General features: G+C 49.8%; 7 protein-coding genes across 7 annotated transcripts; 5 read left to right on the top strand and 2 right to left on the bottom strand.

Annotated features, from left to right (window-relative positions):
* Positions 1–285: 285 nt before the first annotated feature.
* Positions 286–3272, top strand: ARB_07435 (uncharacterized protein; the record flags this gene model as incomplete). Its single annotated transcript, XM_003014084.1, has 2 exons — positions 286–1031; positions 1181–3272. The coding sequence occupies 2 exons, from the start codon at positions 286–288 to the stop codon at positions 3270–3272; spliced, it is 2838 nt and encodes a 945-aa protein (XP_003014130.1).
* A 638-nt stretch (positions 3273–3910) lies between these two features.
* Positions 3911–6655, top strand: ARB_07436 (class I alpha-mannosidase 1A; the record flags this gene model as incomplete). The annotated part of the gene is made up of 2 exons (XM_003014085.1): positions 3911–4938; positions 5014–6655. 2 exons carry the CDS (start codon positions 3911–3913, stop codon positions 6653–6655), a joined length of 2670 nt encoding a protein of 889 aa, XP_003014131.1.
* A 1460-nt stretch (positions 6656–8115) lies between these two features.
* ARB_07437 (uncharacterized protein) lies at positions 8116–8408 on the top strand (the record flags this gene model as incomplete). The annotated part of the gene is made up of 2 exons (XM_003014086.1): positions 8116–8143; positions 8215–8408. The coding sequence occupies 2 exons, from the start codon at positions 8116–8118 to the stop codon at positions 8406–8408; spliced, it is 222 nt and encodes a 73-aa protein (XP_003014132.1).
* A 1166-nt stretch (positions 8409–9574) lies between these two features.
* Positions 9575–11481, top strand: ARB_07438 (uncharacterized protein; the record flags this gene model as incomplete). Its single annotated transcript, XM_003014087.1, has 4 exons — positions 9575–9704; positions 9762–10066; positions 10123–10492; positions 10679–11481. 4 exons carry the CDS (start codon positions 9575–9577, stop codon positions 11479–11481), a joined length of 1608 nt encoding a protein of 535 aa, XP_003014133.1.
* A 778-nt stretch (positions 11482–12259) lies between these two features.
* ARB_07439 (uncharacterized protein) lies at positions 12260–15144 on the bottom strand (the record flags this gene model as incomplete). The annotated part of the gene is made up of 7 exons (XM_003014088.1): positions 12260–12680; positions 12736–12895; positions 12948–13027; positions 13088–13206; positions 13265–13369; positions 13402–15000; positions 15070–15144. The coding sequence occupies 7 exons, from the start codon at positions 15142–15144 to the stop codon at positions 12260–12262; spliced, it is 2559 nt and encodes an 852-aa protein (XP_003014134.1).
* A 1070-nt stretch (positions 15145–16214) lies between these two features.
* On the bottom strand, positions 16215–19094 carry ARB_07440 (uncharacterized protein; the record flags this gene model as incomplete). Its single annotated transcript, XM_003014089.1, has 5 exons — positions 16215–17761; positions 17811–17934; positions 18132–18728; positions 18868–18958; positions 19081–19094. The coding sequence occupies 5 exons, from the start codon at positions 19092–19094 to the stop codon at positions 16215–16217; spliced, it is 2373 nt and encodes a 790-aa protein (XP_003014135.1).
* Positions 19095–22143: 3049 nt separating this feature from the next.
* ARB_07441 (uncharacterized protein) lies at positions 22144–24873 on the top strand (the record flags this gene model as incomplete). The annotated part of the gene is made up of 6 exons (XM_003014090.1): positions 22144–22176; positions 22332–22403; positions 22461–22480; positions 22546–23144; positions 23203–24261; positions 24329–24873. 6 exons carry the CDS (start codon positions 22144–22146, stop codon positions 24871–24873), a joined length of 2328 nt encoding a protein of 775 aa, XP_003014136.1.
* Between the last annotated feature and the right edge of the window lie 87 nt (positions 24874–24960).

Consider the following 24960-nt stretch of genomic DNA (forward strand, 5'->3'; position numbering starts at 1 on the left):
CAGCTATCAAGGTGCGTTCCTCTGGTTAACTAGCTCCCACCAGACACCTCCTTGTGACCTCACAGAAGCCCATGGCTAGGCAGAGAAACACAGCCCATGGGATAAAGCGGTTTGGCTCTTTTACAACTTATTTAATACCGACGGCTAACCCATCTTGACTCTCTCTCTCTCTCTCTCTCTCTGCAGTGTCAGCTATCAGCTATAGCTACAGAATATGAGTCCGGCCAATGGTGATGATATGCGAAGCTGTATCCTAGCTACTCCGTGACGTCAAAAGCACCAACCATGAACCGCTTCATGCCCATAAACACCAGCACTACCCCGTCCATCTACGAGACTCTGCGCCAGTACGACGATGACGGCGACTCAGATGGCTCCGACGTCGAGAACCGCGCCGGCATGGCGGTCGACGAAGAGAACCTGGTCGGCCAGCAGTACACCGACTACGAGCTGGAAGACGCCCTTGCGCAGGCCTCGGATAGCCAGTCCAGACAGAGCAGCCCCTTTTCGCGTCGGTCAGCGCCTAGGAATAATGTAAACGTAACCTCGGCTTTTCATGCTGGTCGTGCTCGCGCTGGTTCTCGTGCTGGTGCTGGTGCTGGTGCTGGTGGTAGTGCCGGTGGAGCAGAAGATACAGAGGCCGACGATGAAGTGCCCGCCTCCTTGCTGGTGGAAGGACATGCGGTGCCGAGCTCCCCTTTGCCTCCTCCGCCCATGCATCCGTTAAGGTCGAGTGGGATAGGCGAACATTCACTGCATCTACGTGGACCATCCTCTGCTTCTCCCTCTGGCCAGGCCCGGAACAACAACAGATGGGAGACCACGGCCCCGAGAATAGCTGAGCAGGAAGGCCCGCCGCGTGTCTGGGGCGTGAAGCAGAATGCTGCCCTGCGTCTGGCTGATCCCAGAGAGAAGGCCCTGTGGAGGTGGGCGAACGTGGAGAATCTGGATAACTTCTTGCAGGAAGTGTATGATTATTTCCTTGGGAACGGCATCTGGAGCATCATGCTAAGCAGAGCCCTCAACTTGATGTAAGTCACCTTACATTCTCCTTCTTTTATACATATATATATATATATCTATGGTAGGCGTATATTAACTGCTGTAGAACCCTGGCGTTTGTAGTCGGGTTTACTACCTTTCTCTCCAGCTGCATCGACTACAGAAGAGTGCCGCATAGCAAGACCATGTCCCAGATTCTCATACCCGGGTGCGTGCGCAAGATGTCTGCCTTTTCTACCTTCTTGCTCTGGCTCTTCACCATATTCTGGATCGGCAAGGTATTCCAGTACGCCGTCGACTTCCGTCGCCTTCGACACATGCAAGACTTCTATCAGTACCTTCTCGGCATCCCGGATGCCGATGTCCAAACAGTCTCCTGGCAGCAAGTCGTCAGCCGTCTCATGGCCCTCAGAGACTCCAACCCTTCAACCGCCGCCGCCGTGTCTCCCAAACACCGCAAGTTCCTAGGCAGCCAGTCCAAACAGCGCATGGATGCACACGATATCGCCAACCGCCTCATGAGACGGGAAAACTACCTCATTGCCCTCTTCAACAAAGATATCCTCGACCTCACCTTACCAGTCCCCTTTCTCCGCAAACGCCAGCTCTTCTCCCGCACTCTAGAATGGAACCTGAACCTCTGCGTGCTAGACTACGCATTCAACCAGCAGGGCCAGCTCAGACCCCTTTTCCTGAAAGATACCCACCGCAAGGCTCTAAGCGACGGCCTTCGACGCCGCTTCATCCTTGCGGGATTCATGAACATCTTCATGGCCCCCTTTATCGTCACCTACTTCCTCATGCACTACTTCTTCCGCTACTTCAGCGAATACCAGAAGAACCCGTCCCAGATCGGGTCACGACAGTACACCCCGCTCGCCGAGTGGAAGTTCCGCGAGTTCAACGAACTCTGGCATCTATTCGAACGCCGCACCAACATGTCCCGACTCGCGGCAGACGAGTACATCGCCCAATTCCCCAAGGACAAAACAGTCCAGTTCGCTCGCTTTGTGGCCTTCATAGCCAGCGCACTTGCCTCTGTCCTTGCACTCGCAACTATCATCGATCCGGAACTTTTTCTCGGATTCGAAATCACACACGATAGAACGGCGCTGTTCTATCTCGGTATCTTTGGCTCCGTCTGGGCCGTAGCTCAGGGCGTCATACCAGCGGAAAACCTGGTGTTTGATCCTGAACTCGCCATCCGCAGAGTCATCGAATATACGCATTACCAGCCTAGCCATTGGCAAGGTAGGCTGCATAGCGACGAGATCAAGAAAGAGTTCTCGCTTCTCTACCAGATGAAGCTGGTTATCTTCCTCGAGGAAATACTCAGCACGATCTTCACGCCCTTTGTCCTCTGGTTCAGCCTGCCGAAGTGCAGTGATCGCCTGATCGACTTCTTCCGCGAATTCACCGTCCATGTCGATGGACTAGGATACGTTTGTTCATTTGCTGTTTTCGACTTCAAGAAAGGCAACAATATCATTCCACAGGGCCGCGATGCAAGTGGTGCTACTATTCCTGCTACAGGCGCCGCTGGTCCTAGTTCTGGCGGCGGTGCTCCTGTCGGACGGAACGACTATTACTCTACCCAGGACGGCAAGATGCTAGCATCCTACTATGGCTTCCTAGACCATTATTCAACCAATCCTACAGCTGGTGGGACACACGCGTACATGATGCATCGACGACAGAACCCGCAGCCCAGGATGAATAGCGGAGACACAGGCACCAACCCGTATGACCGCGGGCCACAGCGCTCAATCCATCACAACCTGGGCATGGCCAGTCTTCACTCTCCTCCCCACGACCCAGTCATGGCACGGCCGATCTCACCATTAGCGTCGGTTCTCCTAGACTCTCATCACCAGCCGCCGCCGCCGCCGCCCATCGCAGGATTCAAGAACGTAAACCGTTTTCCAGGTCCCTCTCCACGAACCAGACCTACTCGCCAGCCCAACCTCATGAGAGGCGCCATCCCAGAGCCCATCGAGTCCCAGACCCGGTCCCAGTCCCAGTCTCAGGTAGCGACTCCCCGACTAACCGCCCGCGGATCCAGCAAGACTGCCTCAAGCTCCAGACTGGCAGTAGACGACAGCCACTTCGAGGAATCATGGCGTATGAACCAGGCCGCTGAGGTCGAAGGCGAGGACAGGGAGGAGGATGAAGAAGATATCAACGAGGTTGTCGAGGGCGCCGGCGTGTTAGGTCTGATCCAGCAGTTCCAGATGACAGGAAACGAGGGCCGGAGGACAGTAGGAATGTGAAGGAGTCTTGTCACTCACTTGTGTATATTTGCACTGCATATACGGGTTCCCACGGAGTAGGAGTTGGGAGTTATCTGTCTTTCTATCTGGTGTAGACTTCTAGATGTTAGCAGTCAAGTCAATAGCTAGTTATACCCCCCCAGGCGTCCCAGGGGTTGTTGGTCAGTCCTTTCAAGACATCCACGAAACAGTATCCGCACAATACACATCCGACTTATATAATATCCCCCCTCCCGCCATCCCTCTGGGCCAGCTCATCAGTCTGATAGTCAGTAATATAGCATTGATATCAAATTCTCTTCATAACGCTGGCCGTTCCAGCGCTCGAATCCACTTTAGTGCAGCCACCAAAAGACTAACAAGGCTATTTTTACGCTTATTTCTTCTTCCTCCTGCATGAATTCTCCAATATTTTTACTCTCCTGCTTCTCCACGCCGCTCAGCGAGAGCCCCCAGCAGGCCGTCCAGGGTTGAATACTGTTCGTGTGATGATGTAGGGATTATTCTCGCCATCCAGCCCATCGTTCTCAGCATACCACGCCGTATCAAGGACTTCGCTCATTGACCCGTCGTCTCCGGGCCGCGGAACAGACAGCAGCCTCGGTCGAGCAGATCCCTCGCGGACAGGAACCAGCACCATGTTTCGCTTCCGCCGGTATCGAGTCTACCTGGTCTTCTCTATCATCTCAATTCTTGCCATTATCCATTTCTCTGGCTTTGGCGGCCTCTCGACCTCCTCGTATGCGCCGCCCGTCCCTGTCCTGAGGCCCGACGGCCCCAAGCAGCCGGCCCAGCAGCCGCAACAACCACAGCAACCACAGCAACCACAACAACCTCAACCGCAGCCTCCAGTCAAGGACGAGAATAAGCAGAAACCAATACCGCCTCCTGCTCCGCCGGTGCCTGAAAAGGGCCAGCAGAGCCAGCAAGATGGTGGTGGTGTCAATCCGCCGCCGCCTCCTCCTCCTCCTGTAGAAGAAACGCCGCCATCACCGCCGCCGCCAGCCGTACCCGCACCTCCAGCCAATATACCAAGCAACAACGGACACGATCTACCTGGTGGGAAAGGCAGACAAGGAGACGAGGACGGAGATGGCTCGGAGACAAGCTTGCCTCGATGGGAGAAGCAGCCTGAACACTTCCCCGTTCCGTCGGAGAATGTCATCCCCTTACCAAAGGGGACGCCCAAGAACCTGCCCAAAGTCCAGTTCAACTTCTCCCCTGAATCTGCCCTAGCGAAAGACGAACGCGAACAGAAACTCGCCCGGATCAAGAACTCGTTGAAACATGCCTGGGACGGATACAGACAACGTGCCTGGATGCATGATGAAGTGCGGCCTCAGTCGGGCGGATACAGAGACCCCTTTATGGGCTGGGGTGCTACGCTGGTTGATTCTCTGGACACGCTCTGGATAGCTGGGATGAAGGAGGAGTTTGAAGAGGCCGTGCGGGCCGTTGGCAAGATCGACTTCAAGACCAGCAGGAGGAAGGATATCCCCTTGTTCGAAACCGTTATTCGCTATCTCGGTGGTCTCATTGGTGCATATGACATCTCAGACGGCCGGTACGGGACTCTGCTTGACAAGGCCATCGAGCTTGCAGAGATCCTGATGGGTGCGTTTGACACCCCAAACAGGATGCCGGTCACCTACTACATTTGGTCTCCGTGAGTTGGTTCTATTTATACCATGAGTCTGTTTCTGTTATGCAACTAACTTGGCTTTTCCTTTTTGCGATTTAGGAAATTTGCATCCCAGCGTCACCGCTCGGGCAAGAGGGTTGTCCTGGCTGAGCTCGGCTCGATGTCGATAGAATTCACTAGACTGGCTCAGATCACTGAGAACAACCGCTACTATGATGCAATAGCGCGTATCACAAATGCCCTTGAGAAATGGCAGCCTGAGACAAGCGTGCCTGGCCTCTGGCCTTCGTTCCTGGACGCTTCAGGGTGTAAATCCCTACCAAGAAAGCAGAGACCGCAACAGCAGATTCCAGACTTTCCACCGTCCAACCCAGGTGCTCCTGGGTCCTTGCCGCAGCAACAAAGACCACAGCAAGACAACGCCGGTCTTGGGAAGCGAGATGGAGACACTTTGCTTCCAGGAGAGGAGCCTGCGAATTATGGAGGCACGGTGGCCTCGTTGCCCAAAGTCGATACAGCTCCCCCTCTGAAGCTAGATATACCCGAGGACAAGCCCTGGCAGCGACCTGAGACCGAATTCGAAGAGCACTGTGAAGAGCAGGGCCTCGCATACCCACCTGGTGTAGTCAGTGCAACGTACACCTTGGCTGCCCTCGCAGACTCGGTTTATGAGTATCTTCCAAAGACGTATGCTCTCCTGGGCGGTCTAAACGACCAGTATAAAAACATGTACAAGCTAGCCAGGGATGCAACTATGAAGCATATTGCTTTCAGGCCCATGCTTCCAGACTCCAGGGACATCCTCTTTATCGCAGATACCACCACATCCACCACGGCGGGAGACGGGAGGGGTTTCGACTACAAATACCACCCCTCACATCTTGGCTGCTTCGTCGGGGGTATGTTTGGACTTGGATCCAAGCTCTTTGGCCTCGAGGAAGACCTTGAAACTGCGAAAAAGATGACCGACGGCTGCGTCTGGGCATACAATGTTACCACGTCCCAAATCATGCCCGAGGCCTTTGCAGTGCTTCCATGCAAGGATATGCAAAATTGCAAATGGAATCAGACCGCATACAACGACGCTGTCTACCCCTATAATCATATGCAGCAACACAGCCCAGACTCCCTTATTGGCATGAGAAATGCAGGCGACGCCGCCGTGAAGCAGCCAACTGCCATTAATAAAGCCGATACTAGTACACCGACAACGCCACTATTCCCCAAGAAACAAGGCCTGGGCCGTCCTCAGCAGACTCAATATCCCACTGCTGGAGGCAAGTTTGCCAAACGAGAAGATACACGCGAAACGCCTATCCCTGACCGCATCATCGGGGATCCGTCCAGACCGGTTCCGGGTGGAGCGGCAGTACCTACATCCACCTCCATGTCGCACGCACAGCTTGTTGATAAGCATATCAGGGACGAGCGTATCCCTCCAGGTATGACAAAAGTCAACTCGGCGAAGTATATCCTTCGCCCCGAGGCGATCGAGTCGGTCTTTATCATGTATCGCATTACCGGCGACGAAGCCTGGCGGGAAAAGGGCTGGGAGATGTTCAAGGCCATTGAGCGCGCCACACGGGTTGACTACGGACACTCCGCCATTCAAGATGTCACGAGCAAAGAGCCTGTTTTCCAGGATGAAATGGAATCCTTTTGGATAGGCGAGACGCTCAAATATTTTTACTTGCTCTTCAGCGACCCGGATGTCGTTAGCTTAGACGACTACGTTCTGTAAGTCCATAATTACCCCTTATACCACCACCCTGGAAGAACTCCGCATAGTCTGTCTGTGTACACTGCCAGTAGCTAACTTATACTTCTGTGTAGCAACACGGAAGCACATCCGCACAAGCGCCCCTCTTTGGCGTACTTATAGAGTGCTCATATATAGATATACTTGCCCTATATTCGGAACCCTCTGCGGAATTATGTTTTGCTTACGCATGTACTCCGTACGGAGTATGTTCTCGAAGATACCCGCACCTTGTTCCAGCTATAGTAAGCCACCTCTCCGGTCCCTATGACGATATCAGATTCGTCCAGTATGGGGAATTATTCAATTACTTGCGTGCTCTTGCGTATATAGATATATATATATATATATACTTCCCGCCCGTCTCCCTCTTTTTCCATATAGACAATGCATGTTACCATACATGGCGGATGTCAATTAATAAATGAAACGCAATTTGCTCGCCTCCTATCCGCTTGCCTAGAGTCTGTACTATATTGTCTTAGCGAGAGCTAGTCTCTTGGTGTTTTTGCTGCGTTGCAGCGGTGTCATGTAACTGTCTGAGACTTGTAGCACATCTCCAGCCTCCAGCCTCCAGTGTCTCCGTATGCTCGCCCGCTCTGAAATCCCCCCAGCATGCACCTCATTCATTGCCCTGTCTCTACCGTGTGCTTTAAAGTTAACCTCGCATCTCTGCACTTGTTCCGTCTCCCTTGACCCGTCTGAAGCCCCACGCTCGTCAGGTTGCGATACAGCCCCTGACTAGCGCAACCGAACAACCCCTGAAAGTAGGCCCCGAAACGACGGGTGTGAGGATGCGCAACCCCGTCTATACCCCGTCGGCCCTGTCAGTAACAAGTCAGTGCCTTGACAGGTTTCCAAGACACCTGCTGGTCCTTGTTATTTTGCCTTGTCTTCGGGAATCTACCCTGAAAAGTAGAGATACATGTTCTCCGTACACCTACATACCCCCCAGACGGCTGCGCAGGCCAACTCTAATGCAAAGATCCATAACTTCGATCAGCGGAATTCAGCGAGAAATTGCCTAATCTCGTTTGGAACCCCTGGAGAATACCCGTATAGACATAATAATAATACCCACGCCGAAGGAAAAGGGTGTCGTGCACTACGTATATACGTGTGTATATATATCGCCTTCGGAGCCCCGTTGAGCCTAATGTTGGTAGCCACAGTTGTTTTATTCCACAGGACGTTGATATAGTTGATCTATTTCTCCCTTGAATAAACAGCTTCTACCTTCTTCTCTTCCTTCTTCTTCTCCTTCTTTACCTTCAGGGCTCTCCACGCTCCTTTACTCCAACCCGCACCCCGAGCCAGATATCTGTCGTTTACTTTCCTTTTTTTTTAATTTGTCATATCTACCGTCTCAGCCAAAAGGGACATCCTCTCTCTCTATACATACTGCAAGATAAGAGCCGGCTCTTACAACCAGCACAGTCACGATGGGTCTCAAGGACAAGATTGAAGAAAGTGCGTTGACTATCTATTAACTGCATCCGTCAACCAAGCTACCTCGACGGCCAGCTAATGTATATACGCAGTCATGGAGTTCCGCCGTCTGGAAAACAGATATGCTCGCCGCAAGAACCGACACACTCTTACCTATGGTGCCCAGTATGTCGACGGAGAATACATCTACGGCCCCGGCAGCCCAGCTGTCTCTCCATCCCCATCAGCCACCACTGTGCGGAAGCAGTCCACCGGCGGCAAGTCCTCCAAGTGGGGAGGAAAGTAAGGGGAGATGGGCTCGTTGAGGGCCACACGCAATGCAAGAAGTGGCCTGGAGCCGATATAATTTTAATGACTTGAAACGGCCGCCAGGTTTGGGAAGCCAGCAAAGCCGTCTGCTATGGCCTTTTGGCTGCTTCCAGGGAGGACGCGACTGGGGAGGCTTCGAGGTCAAGATAGTGATGGAAGGTGTTTCTTTTCAGAAAGCTATGCATGTTTTGTCACCCTGTGATAGACGGAAATGCATTTATATCTTGAGTTAGTAGAGCAAATACCTCGTTTCCGCTGGCGCCGTCAAGGAGCAGAATATCCGAATCCCTTATCCTCAATATACTGCATGGCATGCTAATAGCCAGTAACTAACTACCTAAGTGGCTACACGTAACTAGATAGCTAGTTACATAACTATCACTCATGTCATTGGTTTGTGGCCATTTGGTCTTCAATATCCTACAACATACTATCGACCATCTCTCTACTTGAGCAGACTCGCTGGGCGAAAGTAAATTTGTCACTATATATTATATCTACCAAACAAACCAAACAAAGTTAGCCGGCTACAGTTATACCCAGTTATCAAATATTGAAGAGAAGCTTGTCCATATAGTCCATCATGTCAATATCGCAGCCAGCCTTCAGGGTGTCACACCTCACAGCTTAGCCCTTCCTTCAATGTCGCCAAAGAGCTTTGCGAGGTGTTCTTCGTTTGCTTCCTGGTTGGTATCGATAGTTATCGATGGCTGCAGTCACTCTGTGCGAGTCCTCGTTGGCAAGTTTCTTCAGAGTTGGGTCGTCCGCCCCATTTATTGAATTGTAGCTTGAGTCTCATCGTGAACCCTTGCTCCCTTATCGAAACGACGTCTGATGCTCTTTTCGAGACGAGAGTCTGCTCTGCCCTTGCTTACAAGCTGGCCAATTAGCTAAATAGCTCGCTTTTCTACCCCTGGCAGCTTTCGGGCGTCATGGAAATTGTCGACTGTTTTGTTGTTGCTCTTTGGGTCTTGAGTTATGCAAGACACATTTAACCACTGGCCCCTAGCTGATAAATATTAGCCAGCATAGCAGCAGAGCAGGACCCAAAAACACGCGCGCGCACAGAGGGAGAGAGAGAGAAAGAGAAGAAGAGGGAGAGGAGATCTCTACTGGGTTTATTTCTTATTGCATTTATATGATATGGGGCTGCTTCGTCTCCTTTCTCGGTACCGTACCAAAATCACTCAATCATGCCATCCGTACGATTCAGCAAACCGCCCCAGTACCCTTAGTTGGCCCAGAGCGATATCCACGCCTCAATCTCAAAATGGTAAGTCCTAATAGCATGCGCTCGTAGATAGCAGCTAATTAACCAACGGCCATCTAGCTTCAAATTGGGACGATGAGAGCTTCTATCGTTATACCGGCGGCCGCTGGCTGTTTAATGAAGACAAACAGATGGCAGATCGGTCCGTCAGATTCAACATGACAGAACTGGTTCGAGCCGCTGCTATATCCCAAGGCTGCGATATATCTTCTTGCATTAAAGTCGAAAAACTGCCTGAAGGAGACTACAACAAGGTCTTCCTAATCAGCCTGCATGGTGGACACGAAGTGGTTGCAAAAGTGCCTAACAAAAATGCTGGGTTACCTTTCTATACTACAGCTAGCGAGGCTGCCACCATGAACTTCGTGGGTTTATCCACTTCTATATGTTCTGAAGATGGGGTTTATTAATATATTTCTAGGGGAGAAATGTTGCTGGGCTTCCAATACCAAAGGTGTATGTCTGGAATCCACATACATCTGATAACCATGTCGGTGCAGAGTACATCATTATGGAAAAGGCCAGGGGTGTCCTGCTGAGCTCCAAATGGCCATCCATGAAAAGAGACCAAAAAATCAACTTGATAAACACCGTTATTTCACTTGAGAAATCCCTTCTGACCCATAACTTCCAACATATCGGAAGTTTATACCATAAATCCGACCTTAATGGAGTGCAGGATCGCAACAGATTTTTGGTTACAAGTTATGGGGATTTTTTTGTTGGGCCCAGCACCGAAAGAAATTTTGTATACGATGGGAGAAGGGCTGTGAATACAGACAAAGGCCCTTGTAAGTCACTGTAACTATCCTTTTACCCTATCTATTATTGCTAACTTCTGCAATACGTGGCAGGGAATTCTGCGTTAGAATATATTCTGGCCTCCTCCACACGGGAAAGAGAATGCATTGTTCGGGGACTTGGGTTTCCGCGGCCGGAGGGAATATTTGGTGGCCCCGGAGGCTATAAACCTACAGCAAAGAGCAAACTCGATGTGCTAGATGACTTTGAGAAGGTTGCAGCATATCTTCTTCCCAAAGACACATCTATACATATTCCAGTTTTGTGGCACGGTGATCTCCATGACAACAATATCTTTGTTGACCCGGATGATCCATCGAAAATCCTCTCCATCATCGATTGGCAAACTACTCATATCGCACCACTTTTCCAACAAGCTCGGACTCCCGAATTTCTCGACTTTATCGGCCCTCATCCGTCCGTTGGCCTTACACCCATGCCTCCACTACCCGACAATTTCGATTCCTTGAGCCCAGCCGAGAAGGAGGAAGCTGAGAAGCTGCAGTCAAAGCAGTCTCTGTTTAAGATCTACGAAATACAGTCTGGTCGCAATAACATGCCTGTCTTCAAGGCGCTGCAGCATTCACAGACTCTGGTTATCCAAATCATTTCACTTATATCCCAAGTGTTCAACGATGGAGAACCCATCATAAAAGGGCAGCTAATACAACTCGCACTTGACTGGGAAAAAGTTGTGGGCCCAAACGGTCACCCCTGCCCGCTTCAATTCACCGAAGCTGATGTTGCAGCGCAAAGGGTGGACCAGCAAAAGTGGGAAGAAGGAATACAAATGAAAGGGGATGTGCTGGAAGCTCTTGGAGGTTCAGAACATGGCTGGGCGGGCTGGTCCAGCCATGAGGATTACGATGTGCTCACGAAGAAACTTGCGGTAGTCAAGGAGCAATTTCTAGAATACATGGCTAACAACGAAGCTGAGAAAGAAGCGTGGGAAAATGTATGGCCATATAGGGATGATTAATTTATGGACCCTAGAGCTCTCGGAATATTCTTAACATTCCCTGTAGGAGCAGCGTAATATTGTTTAACCCATGCATATACTTATCTAGCTGATGCCCACCCCCTTTTTTACTTCCTGACAAGGCACTATACTTGGAAGCGGCATCTGTGTTTGTACCGCATTGTATGGAGAAGAGTACCAGGTATAAAAGTACGAGCTTTCTGCTCCTTCATACCCCCGTACTGAGCTCAGCTGCGGCTGTCCATGGACCTGCTCGTCCGAAGACGAGGGGCCCGTGTTTTCCTTCTGCTGGCCCTCAAAAGCGACATGGGATAGAGGTTTCAAGCGGATATATATATGAGTGGCATGTACTTCCCCCATGTCGATGCACAACAATTTGAATCGGCCAAGGGTGCAGTGGTTATTTACAGCTCCAGGTAAACAAGGGAAAGGGGTAATTGGCAGGGAAGCAAATAGGCTACTATGTGGCAATCCATCAAAAACACAAGTAGATCACATTAATTTTACGGTTGCTTCTATCTATATCTTCGCTAGGATTGTGGAAATTTTCCTTTCGTGACCTTAACTAGTTATCCCTTGTCGTAGGATTGATGGCGATCCACGGATTAAGATGAAACATGCTCGGCGCGCAGAAATCTAGGAAGGTGATCTTTAATGTGAGACGGCTGGTTTATTAGTGTTAACAGGGTTCATTAAAAGAATATGTAAACTGTAAACGTCGGCCAACTATGAAAGACCGTGTGTAGTCTCTGAGTACTGGTTGCGTGTCTATCCTCCATCACTTCTTTGATTTCCTTTGCCCAATTCCGCTCAACCGACCAAATGTACCAAGAGGCGTCTTTGATTTCGCCGTCGATCCGCCCTTTTGGGTCCCGAGAGAATCGCCCTGAGCTCCTGCACGTCGGGCACCATTTCCGATTCCGAGGGCGCCGACCGGAATGTCGGAAAGCGTCCTGTCGATACCACTGCTATTTGGCTCATACAGTGGAAGCGATGCTGTGGCCATGGTTGAAGTTGATATCCCGTTCCTGTCTATTTCAAGATCTCTCTGGGATCTGCGTTGAGATCTTCTCGATCGCTCCTGGACGCTCTTAAATTTTTCGAGCAGATCAGCCCATCGGATGACGCTCTCCTCGCGGGACTTAAGTCGTCCGGACCGTTCATACGGCCCGGTGCTTGTCGATCCAGTCAAAGTTGGCCTATATACTAATTAGCGTGGAGCTGCAATACGCCTTCTAATGTGGATTTACTTACGGCCGCATTCCAGCATACAGCAATCCAATATTACTGACACTATTGAGGCGATTCTTCAGTGCTGCAAATGCGGAGCTCTGTGGGAGCAGCATTAAAAGGCCGTACAGGCATTTATATAAATATGGATATTTATCAGGCTCGAGAAGTTGCAGACGAAGGTCTTTACGGGGTTAGTGACACTTCTACCTCTGGAGCTCTAGGGGTTCTCTTACAGGTAAACACGGGCGATTCAAGTAGCTGAACCAGTTTGTCTATTTGAATCAACATGTTGACCGTCATTTCTAACTCAGCGCTGGAAAGTAAAAGGGGTTAGTATAGGCCAATCGCAGAGTGGAGACGCTTGAAGACTCACAATATCTGCAAAAGGTTATATGCTTGTTCATAAGCTTGAGCAAGCAAACACAAGGAAAATGTGGCTACAGAGTTGTGACACCATGACCTAAAGAGCGCAACGAAAAACATTTGACCATCCTAAAGAAAGGCGTGTTAAAATTGAGTGACACCGAACTATAAGCTCAAAATGGCTTACTTTGGTTTCTAGATTTCTTAGCCGTTTCCTGAGGTCGGCAAGTTCGGGAGCGGTTATGAGGTTGTTATTGAGATTCTGGATCATAATACTGGCAAACTCGATGTCCTAGAGTAACATTAGCATTTAACATATCTTACATTGAATGGAGAAAATGGAGGCCTTACCTCTTCCTTCTCGAGACAGTCTGCCAGTGTTCGATATATTCTTTCTGGACTCAGATTCATACAAAGTTGCCGGATGATGAGATTACCACGACCTTCAAGGAGTTTCCTATCCGTCGAAAATAATTGGAGGAGATCCACCATGAATGATGCGAAATAACTATCTTCGCTATTTCGAGATATCTGGGATAGAAGCTGTAAGTCTCGGGTGACAACAGCTTCTGCCGGGTCTGATAGTGTTTTAAGGAGTGCAGGAAAGGTTCCGTCATGGAAAGCAAGAACTTTCCGGGGGGCTTTTCGGTGAAGCATTATGAGCCATGCCAATGCAGCAACTCTTGTGGCTTCATTTTCATTCAGAAACTGAAGAGTCAGAGCATTAACTGCAGCAGCATAGTCTAGGTCTGATGTCTGCTCCGAGGCTTGCTCTGATGGTTGAGATGCTAGTGCAGGAGCTGGCTCCGTCCTGGATGCCGGCCGTGATGTTTGTTTGCGTGTATCGCTGGACGCTATCGACGCCTGTCTTGTAACAGGAGTGGGTGTTCGGCGGCCCTCCCCTTCCTTACCACTAGCTTGGACAGCCGCAAGGGGAGGAGATGTCTTGGGTGGCTCATTTTGAGGCGCATCTTCGGTCAGAGAGACAATATGCTGCATAAGAGAGTTATTGACACGGTTGGCTGCTTGCCGTACTTCATCTGAGCCGCTTGACAGAGTTGGAAGTACTTGTGACAAGAGCCTTGGAACAAATTGCAGCATGTCTGCAGGACTGATTTCGAAGAAACTATCAATCCAACGAAGTGCGGTTAACTGGATTTCATCCTCTGTAACGCCGGCAAAGAACTGTAAGTAGTTGGATAAAACATAATATAAGGATAAGTAAGGGTGCTTACCAGAGTTTGTATCGACAAAATTGACTAAAATTTCCAGTATCCTCGAGTGGTCAACATGAACATCCTGACCTGGCACCCAGTCACCATATGGGTTGTTAAGATGGTCGTCATTCGCAGTAGCAGACTCGGAGTCCGCAATGGCATTGTCACTCACAGCATGCGAAATGCTCAATTCGGAGTCGACACTCTTACTATCACTGGCAGATATCTTCGACTGTCCGCTCTCATGGTCACGACGACTTTCGGCAATGCCTTTTTTAACTCTTGCTATTCGTTTTATCTCATTGAGAAACCTTTCCAGAAGCCCTTGGGTAGCAGTATGCACATCCCGATTTGTATCACTTAGAAATTTGAACAAGCCTCCTAAGAATGCTGGCAGGTAAGTAACAAGCTCAAGATCGGGTATTGTGTCCAATAATGTAAGCCAGGAGACTAGGAAATTCCGAGCAAAAGGGTTTTGAACATAGATCCTGTCTTGAAGCAGAGGAATGAACTTTGCAAGTGAAAATGCCGTGGGTATGTCCTCAAGCTCGTCCACGTCTTTTCCATCCTCTTCGTCTGATATGTCCGGGCGTGAGGCCTCTAACGCAGAAACATAAGACGCTGCAGATTCAGCAACGATGTCTTTTATCAATCGATCGAGAAGCTCTGCGCCGTTCTTCACCGACAGTTCTGAATCCGATGCTAGCTTTATACTCGTAGAGTTAGCATGCCGTCAATGCAGCGATAAGTGACATCCTGGGTAACAGGGACTAACCTTGCACAGAGCATCAAATATATCGTTGAAGTAGAGTAATATCTCCCCCTTGGCCACTTTTGCGATATTATACATGCTTTCACAGGCATAATATCTGACTCGGGCATCCTGACCCGTGAAGCAAGCTAATACCGGGGGCACAATATCCTTCAAGAAGGGCGCAACCTCATCCTAACCCACAGTTAACCGCTATTGTCTTTACCATTTGTACACCCATCCGCACTGGAGTCACTCACAGATCCCAAGGCAATAGCTGCTGCTGCCAGGCCTATTAGGCCTCCATTTCTCGCATGGGGCTGGTGCACGGCATAGGCGTATTCATGACATAGCTGGTCAATTATTCCTTTTATCTTTGTACTATCCCCTCTTGCGATAGATTCCCTGATCGTCTTCTCGAGTCTGCACGGAGGGTAAAGTATTCCGTTAGCTCATCACTCAGCTCTCTTCTGTCGATGACGGGGGGTTCAGTAAAGTGGCCTACTCCAAAGCACCCTGTTTCCTCTTATCGTAAAGCTTATCGTTCAGCAACCGCTGGATGGACGGGTCCATGTATATCGTCGCCATGGCCGTGCGTATAGGAGATGATTCGGCTAAGTATATCTAAAGGAAGACGCTGTTCGCATGCTGCTATCGATTCATGACGGATTGGTGCTGGTATCGATGGGAGTTGAATGGCGGCGGGAGAGCAGCCAATTGCTGTGATGCTCCGGAACTTGGCTGCGGCGGTGAATAACTAACAACGAACGGGCGATGGAGACTGCCGCTTATCAATGCAGGTGGATACTGGCTGTAGACTGTTACTGCTACTGAGCAGGCTGGCTGGATTTTGAAGCAGAAGGAGAAGCTCTAGAACCCACTGGCATCTAGCGTCTCCTGACGGTTTGTGTAGCAGAGAATCTGAGGTGTAACTAGCAGAACGTCGTCGATATAACCAAGACACTAATGGAGTTAATGACGACATCCCAGGCATTAGCTCAGGGCGCATAGCTATAAGAGCAAACGGATGAATAAATGAGTTTGATATATTCTAGACCTCGTTTCTGAATATTACATTAATCATGTGGCATATAAAAGAATTATCTCAAGCTTTCGCTCCAGCTATACATAAACGCTGACCTCTATCGAAATAGCAATGAATACTCCAATTAATGGCTGATATACTGGAAGACTGCGCTGACTGCTTGCTCGCTCGTTTCCTGGCGTAACAATAAATCCTGGATCCGGTTCATAGGGCCCTTCTCGCCTGTGTTGACAAAATGGTTCCAGGAACTCGTGTCGCCGTACAGCATTGCAGGTGCCTTGATATGCTGTGTCCCATCCGGCCTGCAGCGTTTACACTTGAATGTATCATGTGTGTCACTGGTCGTACCTGGCTTAAACTGGAAGAGTTCTCGAAGTGAGTCGAGACTGAAGTGGCGCTCGACGTCCTCGGCTGAATCAACCACGCATGATGATAGAGATTGCTTGTGTGATTGACGTTGAAAGATCTTCTCCTCAATCGTGCCAGTGGCAATGAATCGGTAAACAAAACAGTCCTTTGACTGGCCATCACGCCACACTCGAGCCAATGCCTGTTGGTCGGCGGCAGGATTCCAATCGGGATCAAAGAGTACCAACCGGTTTGCTCCAACCAAGTTGATGCCGCATCCGCCTGCCTTACTGGAGAGCAGGAAGACAAACTCTTCTCCGTTCGGGTCATTAAATTTATCGACTAGCTTTGACCGTTTCTTAACACCCATAGTTCCGTCAAGGCGTATACAGCCATACGCACGAGCTCGGCACAGACGCTCAAAAAGGTCCAATGTCTGCGTGTAATTGCTGATCAGGACGATCTTATCATTAGTATCCTGTCGGATACGTGCAAGCATTCGATCCAAGACCATCATTTTACCAGAGTACCAAGTCTTAACTTCACGGTCCCCTCTGCGGCCATTGGATACCGTCATATCTTCGGGGAAATATTGCTCGCATCCTGGTAGATCTTCTGAGAGCTTCAAAAGATCGGGGTGATTGCAAAGCTTTTTCAAAATACCAATTGCCTTCAAAGGCTGACTTCCTTTACCACGAAGGAGACTCTTGATTTCAGGACTCTGGATGAAGTGGTTGTATAGATCCAGCTGGAATGGAGCAAGATTGCAAAATACAACGTGCTCATACTTGACGGGGAGGTATTTGGACAAAAGGTCATTGCTCCTTCGAATAATGAACTTATTAACGAGATTAAGAAGTTCAGCAAGACGCTCATTGCCTTTCTTCTGCTGCTCATCAGTCCCATCTGCATCACGGCCACGGAGAATGGGAATTTCATATGTCTTGTGGAATTCGCTTCGTGACCCTAGTATACCCGGGTTCGCAAAGTCGAGAAGACTGAAGTATTCAGACAAGTCGTTTTGAATTGGAGTTCCAGAAAGGATGACGCGTTTCTGGACGTTGAGCTTGTTCAGTGCTACATAAGTTTGACTGTCAGCATTCTTTAGCCGATGCCCTTCGTCGCAGAGAAGAAGCCCAATTTGGGTATCCCGAAGTTCATCTGAATTCATTCGCAGTGTTTCATACGAAACAATCAACACAGGCCTGACAACGGATCGACCAGAAGCAATTGCCCATTGCCTTAGCTGGGATGTTAGTTCCGTCTTTGAAGCTTTCCCATCGATCACAAAGGGGTTTATAGCGTCCTTGCCCAGCCATTTCACTAAAATTTTTAGAATATAATACGTAAAGGCGGAATTTTGCGAACATACCTAGTTCATTTGCCCAGTTGCCTACTAGCGTAGCTGGACATGCAATAACCGCCTTTTGGACTGTAGGTTTACCCGCCTCAGGCGATTGTTTAAGTAAGGTCCACATCAACGTGATACATTGCAACTACAGATGTCAGCTTAATACGGAAAGCGTAGCGAATAGAAAACTTACTGTTTTACCGAGCCCCATACCGTCTGCCATGATGCATCCATGGGCATTTTTATCAACAAGTCCGGTCGTACATCGATATAGAAACTACAGGGGTTAGGCAAGGCAAGGAACACACGTTAACGATTACTTTGCAAGCCAAAAAAACATACCTTTACACCCTCAATCTGATGTGGTCGTAAAATCTTTGCAAGCCTCGGATCAATAACGACGGGTACTTTGGGTCTTTCGTCAACATTCTTCTTGATCCCCAATATTTCCGCAAGGCTTTTATGCACTAGTGGCTGATTCAACTTCTTTTGCTCGACCTCTTCACCCTCCTTGTTTCCAGCAGTGTCTTTGCTTTCATCCTTGTCATCCGGTTTATCATCGATAGTTGGGTCATAAAGTACGATTGCAAACTCTCCGCTGGGATCATGTAGAGGTTTAACGACGAAAGTAGCACCACAACGCATTCCCAGAGTCGGGGCAGCACGACCAGAACTGTAGTTACCACTCGACTTGTCGATCAAAGGAACGTGAAACCGTTGGCGGAAGGTGGTTTCTTTATCTTTAACTTTGAATACTGGGAAGCGGTTGGCGTCACGGTTTGCGAGGGCAAGTCTGTCCTCATTTGTCCATGGTTTGGCGCCATCATCCTCGGCACTACAATCTGCGCCTGCATAGTTCACTTTACGGAGCTTGCGGGCAGGCTTATCAGATGTTCGACGGGCTTCTGAACCGGGGCATTTGAAAGGTTTTGAAAGAGCCTGTGAAGCCTGGGGGCCAACGGTGTAGAGGCGGCCAGTTTTGGAAGGCGTCGATCCAGCGACGGAAGACTTGGGTCGATGCCTACAAACACAGTGTAAGTCATTTGTCAGTCATTAATCTCAGAGTAGTGATACGTACATCAAATCGTCCAAAAAAAGCTGTGATAGACCAAATGGCTGCCTTGTCGTTGTCGTTATGAAGTCGACGTTCGAACGCGTTTGTTTGGTTTCTAAAGATAGTTCAACGCGTCAAATCACCAAATCGGCGCGGCTCCACGTGACGCAAATTTAACCTCGGCATCTTATCCCCCACCATCACATCCCACTAAGTGGGCTACTATTATAATCTCACTCCCCGGAATACATTGCGAAGTTGTAGATATTCGTGTGAATAGGCTGTTATTGGTAGAGAAATGCATCAATGTCTGCGGATTTCTGGGCTGGGTACCTCAGCGGAGCCGTGGGGATAGTCATTGGCAACCCGCTTGATGTAATCAAAGTGCGTCTCCAAGCTAATTCAGCTGGAATAAGGGGATCGAATGCATTCTACTCCCGTCAGTTTGAATCGAAAAGCTCGTTAGTTCGAGGTACAGCACCTGTACCCCATGTACGTCTTGGAATACATCCTCTAACAATTTCCATATAGGTGCCGCGGCTCCAGTCCTAACATATGGCGCCTTGAACGCCCTACTATTCACTAGCTACAACCGCAGCTTGACAACTTTGGAACCACGAGTGCAGAACCCCACAGAGCCCCTAGAGGCTACCCTAGGTCAAATATGGGTTGCTGGGGCAGTTGGAGGGATGGTTAGCTGGCTGGTTTCCTCACCTACGGAGCTCGTGAAATGTCGAGCTCAGATGCATAGAGGCACTGGTGCCGAAGCAGTATCCTCATGGGAAGTTGCTAAGAGTATTGTTCGAAGTAATGGAGTGAAGGGGCTGTATTTTGGTGGAGGCATTACAAGCGTGAGAGATGCAGTGGGATATGGATTCTAGTATGTCCACTTTCTGTTCCACTGGATGCAAGTCGCCGGGGATGCTAACAGCGTAGTTTCTGGTCATACGAGCTATGCAAGCGCATGGCCTCGCGGAATGATGAAACAGCGCACGAGAAGGCATTGAAAACGCTCATATGTGGTGGAATAGCTGGTATAGTGACTTGGGCATCTGTATTTCCTCTGGATGTCATTAAGACAAGACTGCAAACCCAGAAATCCTTTACATCAGCGACTACCGTTGAGAGAGGGTCACTGCTAGGAAAGCTTCATGAAAGGCACAGGGTACTCGATGCATGGGAAATAAGTAAAGAAGCATACAGGACCGACGGATTACGGGTGTTTTATAGAGGGCTAGGGGTATGTAGCCTACGAGCCTTTGGGGTGAACGCTGTCCAGGTAAGCTTTCTTCGCTCCACAACACTCATATTGAGAGCTGACCATAGCCTCCTTTGTAGTGGGCAATATATGAATGGATGATGAAGGTATTCAATGAAAGACAAGCTATGGCAGCAATATAGATATAGAACCCATCATTTCCCCTTTAAATTTAAGATTATATCCATCCAGAAGTAGCCCTCAATATACCTCCCTGTTCAAGGCCTGTTGAAAGGGTATATTTTCCCGTTTTCACTCAGTTAGTTGGGAGATAGGGGCTGCAATCGACTCCGTCGTATTTCATTTCACCTGCGCCGCCAACTCCCTTTCCGTCAACCCCGCGAGCGGGTAATTGCTGTCCGCGCGTACGGGGGTCAACCACCGCATGTTCAATTCATCCATGCGGGCCATATCCAATAACTAACGAATTAATTCGGTCGTTCTCAGCTTTGTTACTAGAAACGAATACATCACACATCGGTCTCAATCTCCATTGCGACGTTGCTATCGGTTGACTTCGTTCCATTGTCTACTCCGAGTCCAATGGCCGCCTCTGCTGTCTTCTGTGTATGGGGTTCATGTAAAAGCATTCGTAGTCTATCAAGAACATGTTAGCCCATGCCCTGTACAAGCAGTTCAAACCAGGGAGAGTGCCCGACCTTCGCTTGTGATTCTTTCCTTTTCTATGAGCGACAAGGTTGTATTCACTCTCAAACCATTTGGCGCATTCGACACAGTAATGTTTCCCTAGGCCTGGAAGGTCCTCGACATCTTTTGTGCTGTGGTACTGTGTGAGGTGCTTGCGCGAACGCAAATCAGCAACGACTTGGTCGTAGTCCCTGGACAGCGATTAGAATCAAACGTAACGAACGGACTCGGAGAGTAGAGCATACCGAGTACGGCGCTTTGTCTTTGATCGGCGAATTGAACCCATTATTGTAGTATATAAATTACGTATTTGAATATATGTTGATGCTGGTCTGATCGATCTTGATATCTCCGTTATCAGCAACAAAATTTCTTTCGTGGTTGTGAGAAAAAGTTAATTAATAAGCATCTTGATAATCACTTGGCGTTTGATCTGTTTGTATTACATCATTGTTTGACTATTGTTTACTCCGTACAGATACAGAAACATCGAACGTTTTCATCCTAAGGATCTTACAAGGTTGAATGTGTTGTAGGTTAGATTTGTATCATGATTTATGGGTCGTCAATCATGGCACACAAAGATGTGACCCCTGTGGGAGCGACGGTAATCTGCAACAGTTGAAACCCTGGTGAAGCTTCGTATTCACCTGGACCTTCCAGAGCAAGAGGCAGCCACAATCTACCATCATCATCAAACAATAGCCCAAGTTATTTTTGATGCTTGCTCAGGCACAGGATACGTACTCTGCGAGTGTGCTGTCTTTACAAATGACAAATGCTGGATCAAAGAGGAAACCTAGGTAGCAACGCGACGGAGTTAAAGAGCCCGCCATCGGAAGAACCCTTCCTCTTCGCAACGGTGGCCCGTGAACGCCTTGACGGAGAATGACGGACCGTTTTTCCCCGTAAACCACTCGGCCGCCGTCGCCGCCGAATCACGTGGAATCCACTCACCAGCCCAGCCAACCAGCGTCGTCCGATTTGGCTATCCAGCCCTACGCTAGGCCTATCTTGGTCTAGCGCGTCTGCAGACCAGCAAATTTTTCCCCCAGCTTTTTATCTCTCAGCTTAGTCATCTTCTCCTGCGCTTCTTCCGCCTCCGCAGTTACCCTTATCACGTGACTTGCGCGGGCACCTCGGCAGAACTGGCCTTAGTAACAGCAATTTGGCAGCTCGCTGATTGGCCAGTGTTATGACCTTCTTCCCGGCTACTTTAAACCTCAACTTCTGCGACATCTTCTGCTTTTTCCCTTCTTCTTCCTTTCTCTTCACCAACTCCCTTCGCCAGACCACTCCACTCTATATAACCAGCGCCATTGTTCGAGTGCGGCCTCGACGGTGGATGACTCTACCCTGATTTCTTAAGTCGTGCTGGAACATCGACTCTCATCATGCTCACCACACTCGCTCGTGCCAGTGCCATGGTGCGTCCTTTTTTACCCTTCTTCCTCACGCCCGTTATTCCAGCCAAATGCTAACCATCTTCTTTGTAGGCACCAAAAACCCGCCTCGTAAGTGTTGTCAGCCTGTTCCTGGCTTCAAGCGTGACGCTTTCTAACCGCTAGTCGTGTCTGTATAGCTTCTCGGAGCGCGGGGTTTTGCCTCTGCCGCTGACCTTGACAAGAAGGTCGAGATGACCAACTGGGAGAAGGTAAATACTTCAATTGAAAAGGGTTTGGAGCGGCTAGGGGCTAATTGACGGCTATAGGGCAACTACATCAACTACAAGTATGCATTGAATCGCGGAGGCGAAATTCTAGCTTGAGCGTCATATTAACCGCATTGGGTAATAGGAAAATGGCTGAGAACCTCGACATTGTGCGCGCTCGTCTTAACCGCCCACTCACATTTGCCGAGAAGATTCTCTACTCCCATCTTGACGACCCTCATGGTCAGGAGATCGAGCGTGGAAAGTCCTACCTTAAGCTCCGCCCAGACCGTGTTGCCTGCCAGGACGCCACTGCTCAGATGGCCATCCTCCAGTTCATGTCTGCTGGCATGCCATCAGTCGCTACTCCTGCCACCGTCCACTGTGACCACTTGATTGAGGCCCAGCTCGGTGGTGACAAGGATCTTGCCCGTGCCAACGAGATCAATAAGGAGGTCTACGATTTCCTGTCCACCTCTTGTGCCAAGTACAACATCGGTTTCTGGAAGCCCGGATCCGGTATTATCCACCAGATCTTGCTCGAGAACTACTGTTTCCCCGGTGGTTTGATGATCGGTACTGATTCTCACACTCCTAACGGTGGTGGTCTTGGTATGGCTGCTATCGGTGTTGGTGGTGCTGATGCTGTCGACGTCATGGCTGGTCTTCCCTGGGAATTGAAGGCCCCCAACGTCATTGGTGTCAAGCTCACTGGTCAAATGTCTGGCTGGACTGCTCCCAAGGGTAGGTTTTCTTTCTATAGCTTAAAAAGGTTGATCTTCAGTATCTAACTGTCGCGTAGATATCATCCTCAAGGTTGCTGGTATTCTCACCGTCAAGGGTGGCACTGGTGCCATCATTGAGTACCACGGTGATGGTGTCAACTCTCTCTCCTGCACTGGTATGGGTACCATCTGTAACATGGGTGCCGAAATTGGTGCTACCACCTCCGTCTTCCCCTTCAACGACCGCATGTACGACTACCTCAAGGCTACCAAGCGTCAGTCCATTGGTGACTTCTCTCGCGTCTACGCCGAGGGACTCCGCCCTGACGAGAACGCCCAGTATGACCAGCTCATCGAAATCAACCTCAGCGAGCTAGAGCCACACATCAACGGTCCTTTCACCCCTGACCTTGCTACCCCCATCTCCAAGTTCAAGGAGGCCGTTAAGGAAAACAACTGGCCCTCTGAACTCAAGGTCGGTCTCATCGGATCTTGCACCAACTCCTCCTACGAGGATATGTCCCGTGCTGCTTCCATTGCCCGTGATGCTCTCAACCACGGCATCAAGGCCAAGTCTCTCTTCACCGTGACCCCCGGATCTGAGCAGATTCGTGCCACCATCGAGCGTGACGGTCAGCTCAAGACCCTCGAGGAGTTCGGCGGTGTTATCCTTGCCAACGCCTGTGGTCCTTGCATTGGTCAGTGGGATCGTAAGGACGTCAAGAAGAACGAAGCCAACTCCATCATCTCCTCTTACAACCGTAACTTCACTGGCCGTAACGATGCCAACCCTGCCACCCACGCCTTCGTCACCTCTCCCGACCTCGTTGTTGCTCTTACCATCGCCGGTACCCTCAACTTTAACCCATTGACCGATAAGCTTAAGGACAAGGACGGAAACGAGTTCATGCTCGCTCCCCCAACCGGCGAGGGTCTGCCAGCCAATGGCTACGACCCAGGCCGTGACACCTACCAGGCTCCTCCAGCTGACCGTGCTTCCATCAGCGTTGCCGTCAGCCCAAGCAGTGACCGTCTCCAGATCCTTGAGCCATTCAAGGCTTGGGATGGAAAGGACGCCAAGGGCATCCCAATTCTCATCAAGTGTGAGGGCAAGACCACCACTGACCATATTTCCAGTAAGTGTTCTTGATCTCAGTAACAACTTCCGTAATATTGTAAGATAAATTGCTAACCCCGTTATAGTGGCCGGTCCCTGGCTCAAGTACCGTGGCCATCTTGACAACATCTCCAACAACCTTCTCATCGGTGCTGTCAACGCCGAAAACGGTGAGCGCAACAGCGTCAAGAACTTCGAGACTGGCGAATATGACTCCGTCCCTGCTACCGCCCGTGCCTACAAGGCCCGCGGCATCCCATGGGTTGTCATTGGTGACTGGAACTACGGAGAAGGTTCTTCCCGTGAACACGCTGCTCTCCAGCCCCGCCATCTCGGCGGCATGGCCATCATCACCCGCTCCTTCGCCCGTATCCACGAGACCAACCTTAAGAAGCAGGGAATGCTTCCCCTTACCTTCGCTGATCCCGCTGACTACGACCGCATCCCACCAACTGCCATGGTTGACTTGATGTGCACTGAGCTCGCCGTTGGCAAGCCAATGACTCTCCGTGTCCACCCCAAGGATGGTGCTTCCTTCGACGTCAAGCTCTCCCACACCTTCAACGAGAGCCAGATCGAATGGTTCAAGAACGGAAGCGCCTTGAACACCATGGCCAAGAAGGCTCAGTAAACAGCTCTCCCCCTTGACTTAAGTCTAATGTTGTCTTATTTTCAGCCAATAGAGGATTGAGAGGGATTTTTATATTGCCTTTGCTGT

The sequence above is a fragment of the Trichophyton benhamiae genome (genome assembly GCF_000151125.1).
Source record: "Trichophyton benhamiae CBS 112371 chromosome Unknown Abenha-F-W-01a06.fp72, whole genome shotgun sequence".
Lineage (NCBI taxonomy): Eukaryota > Fungi > Ascomycota > Eurotiomycetes > Onygenales > Arthrodermataceae > Trichophyton > Trichophyton benhamiae.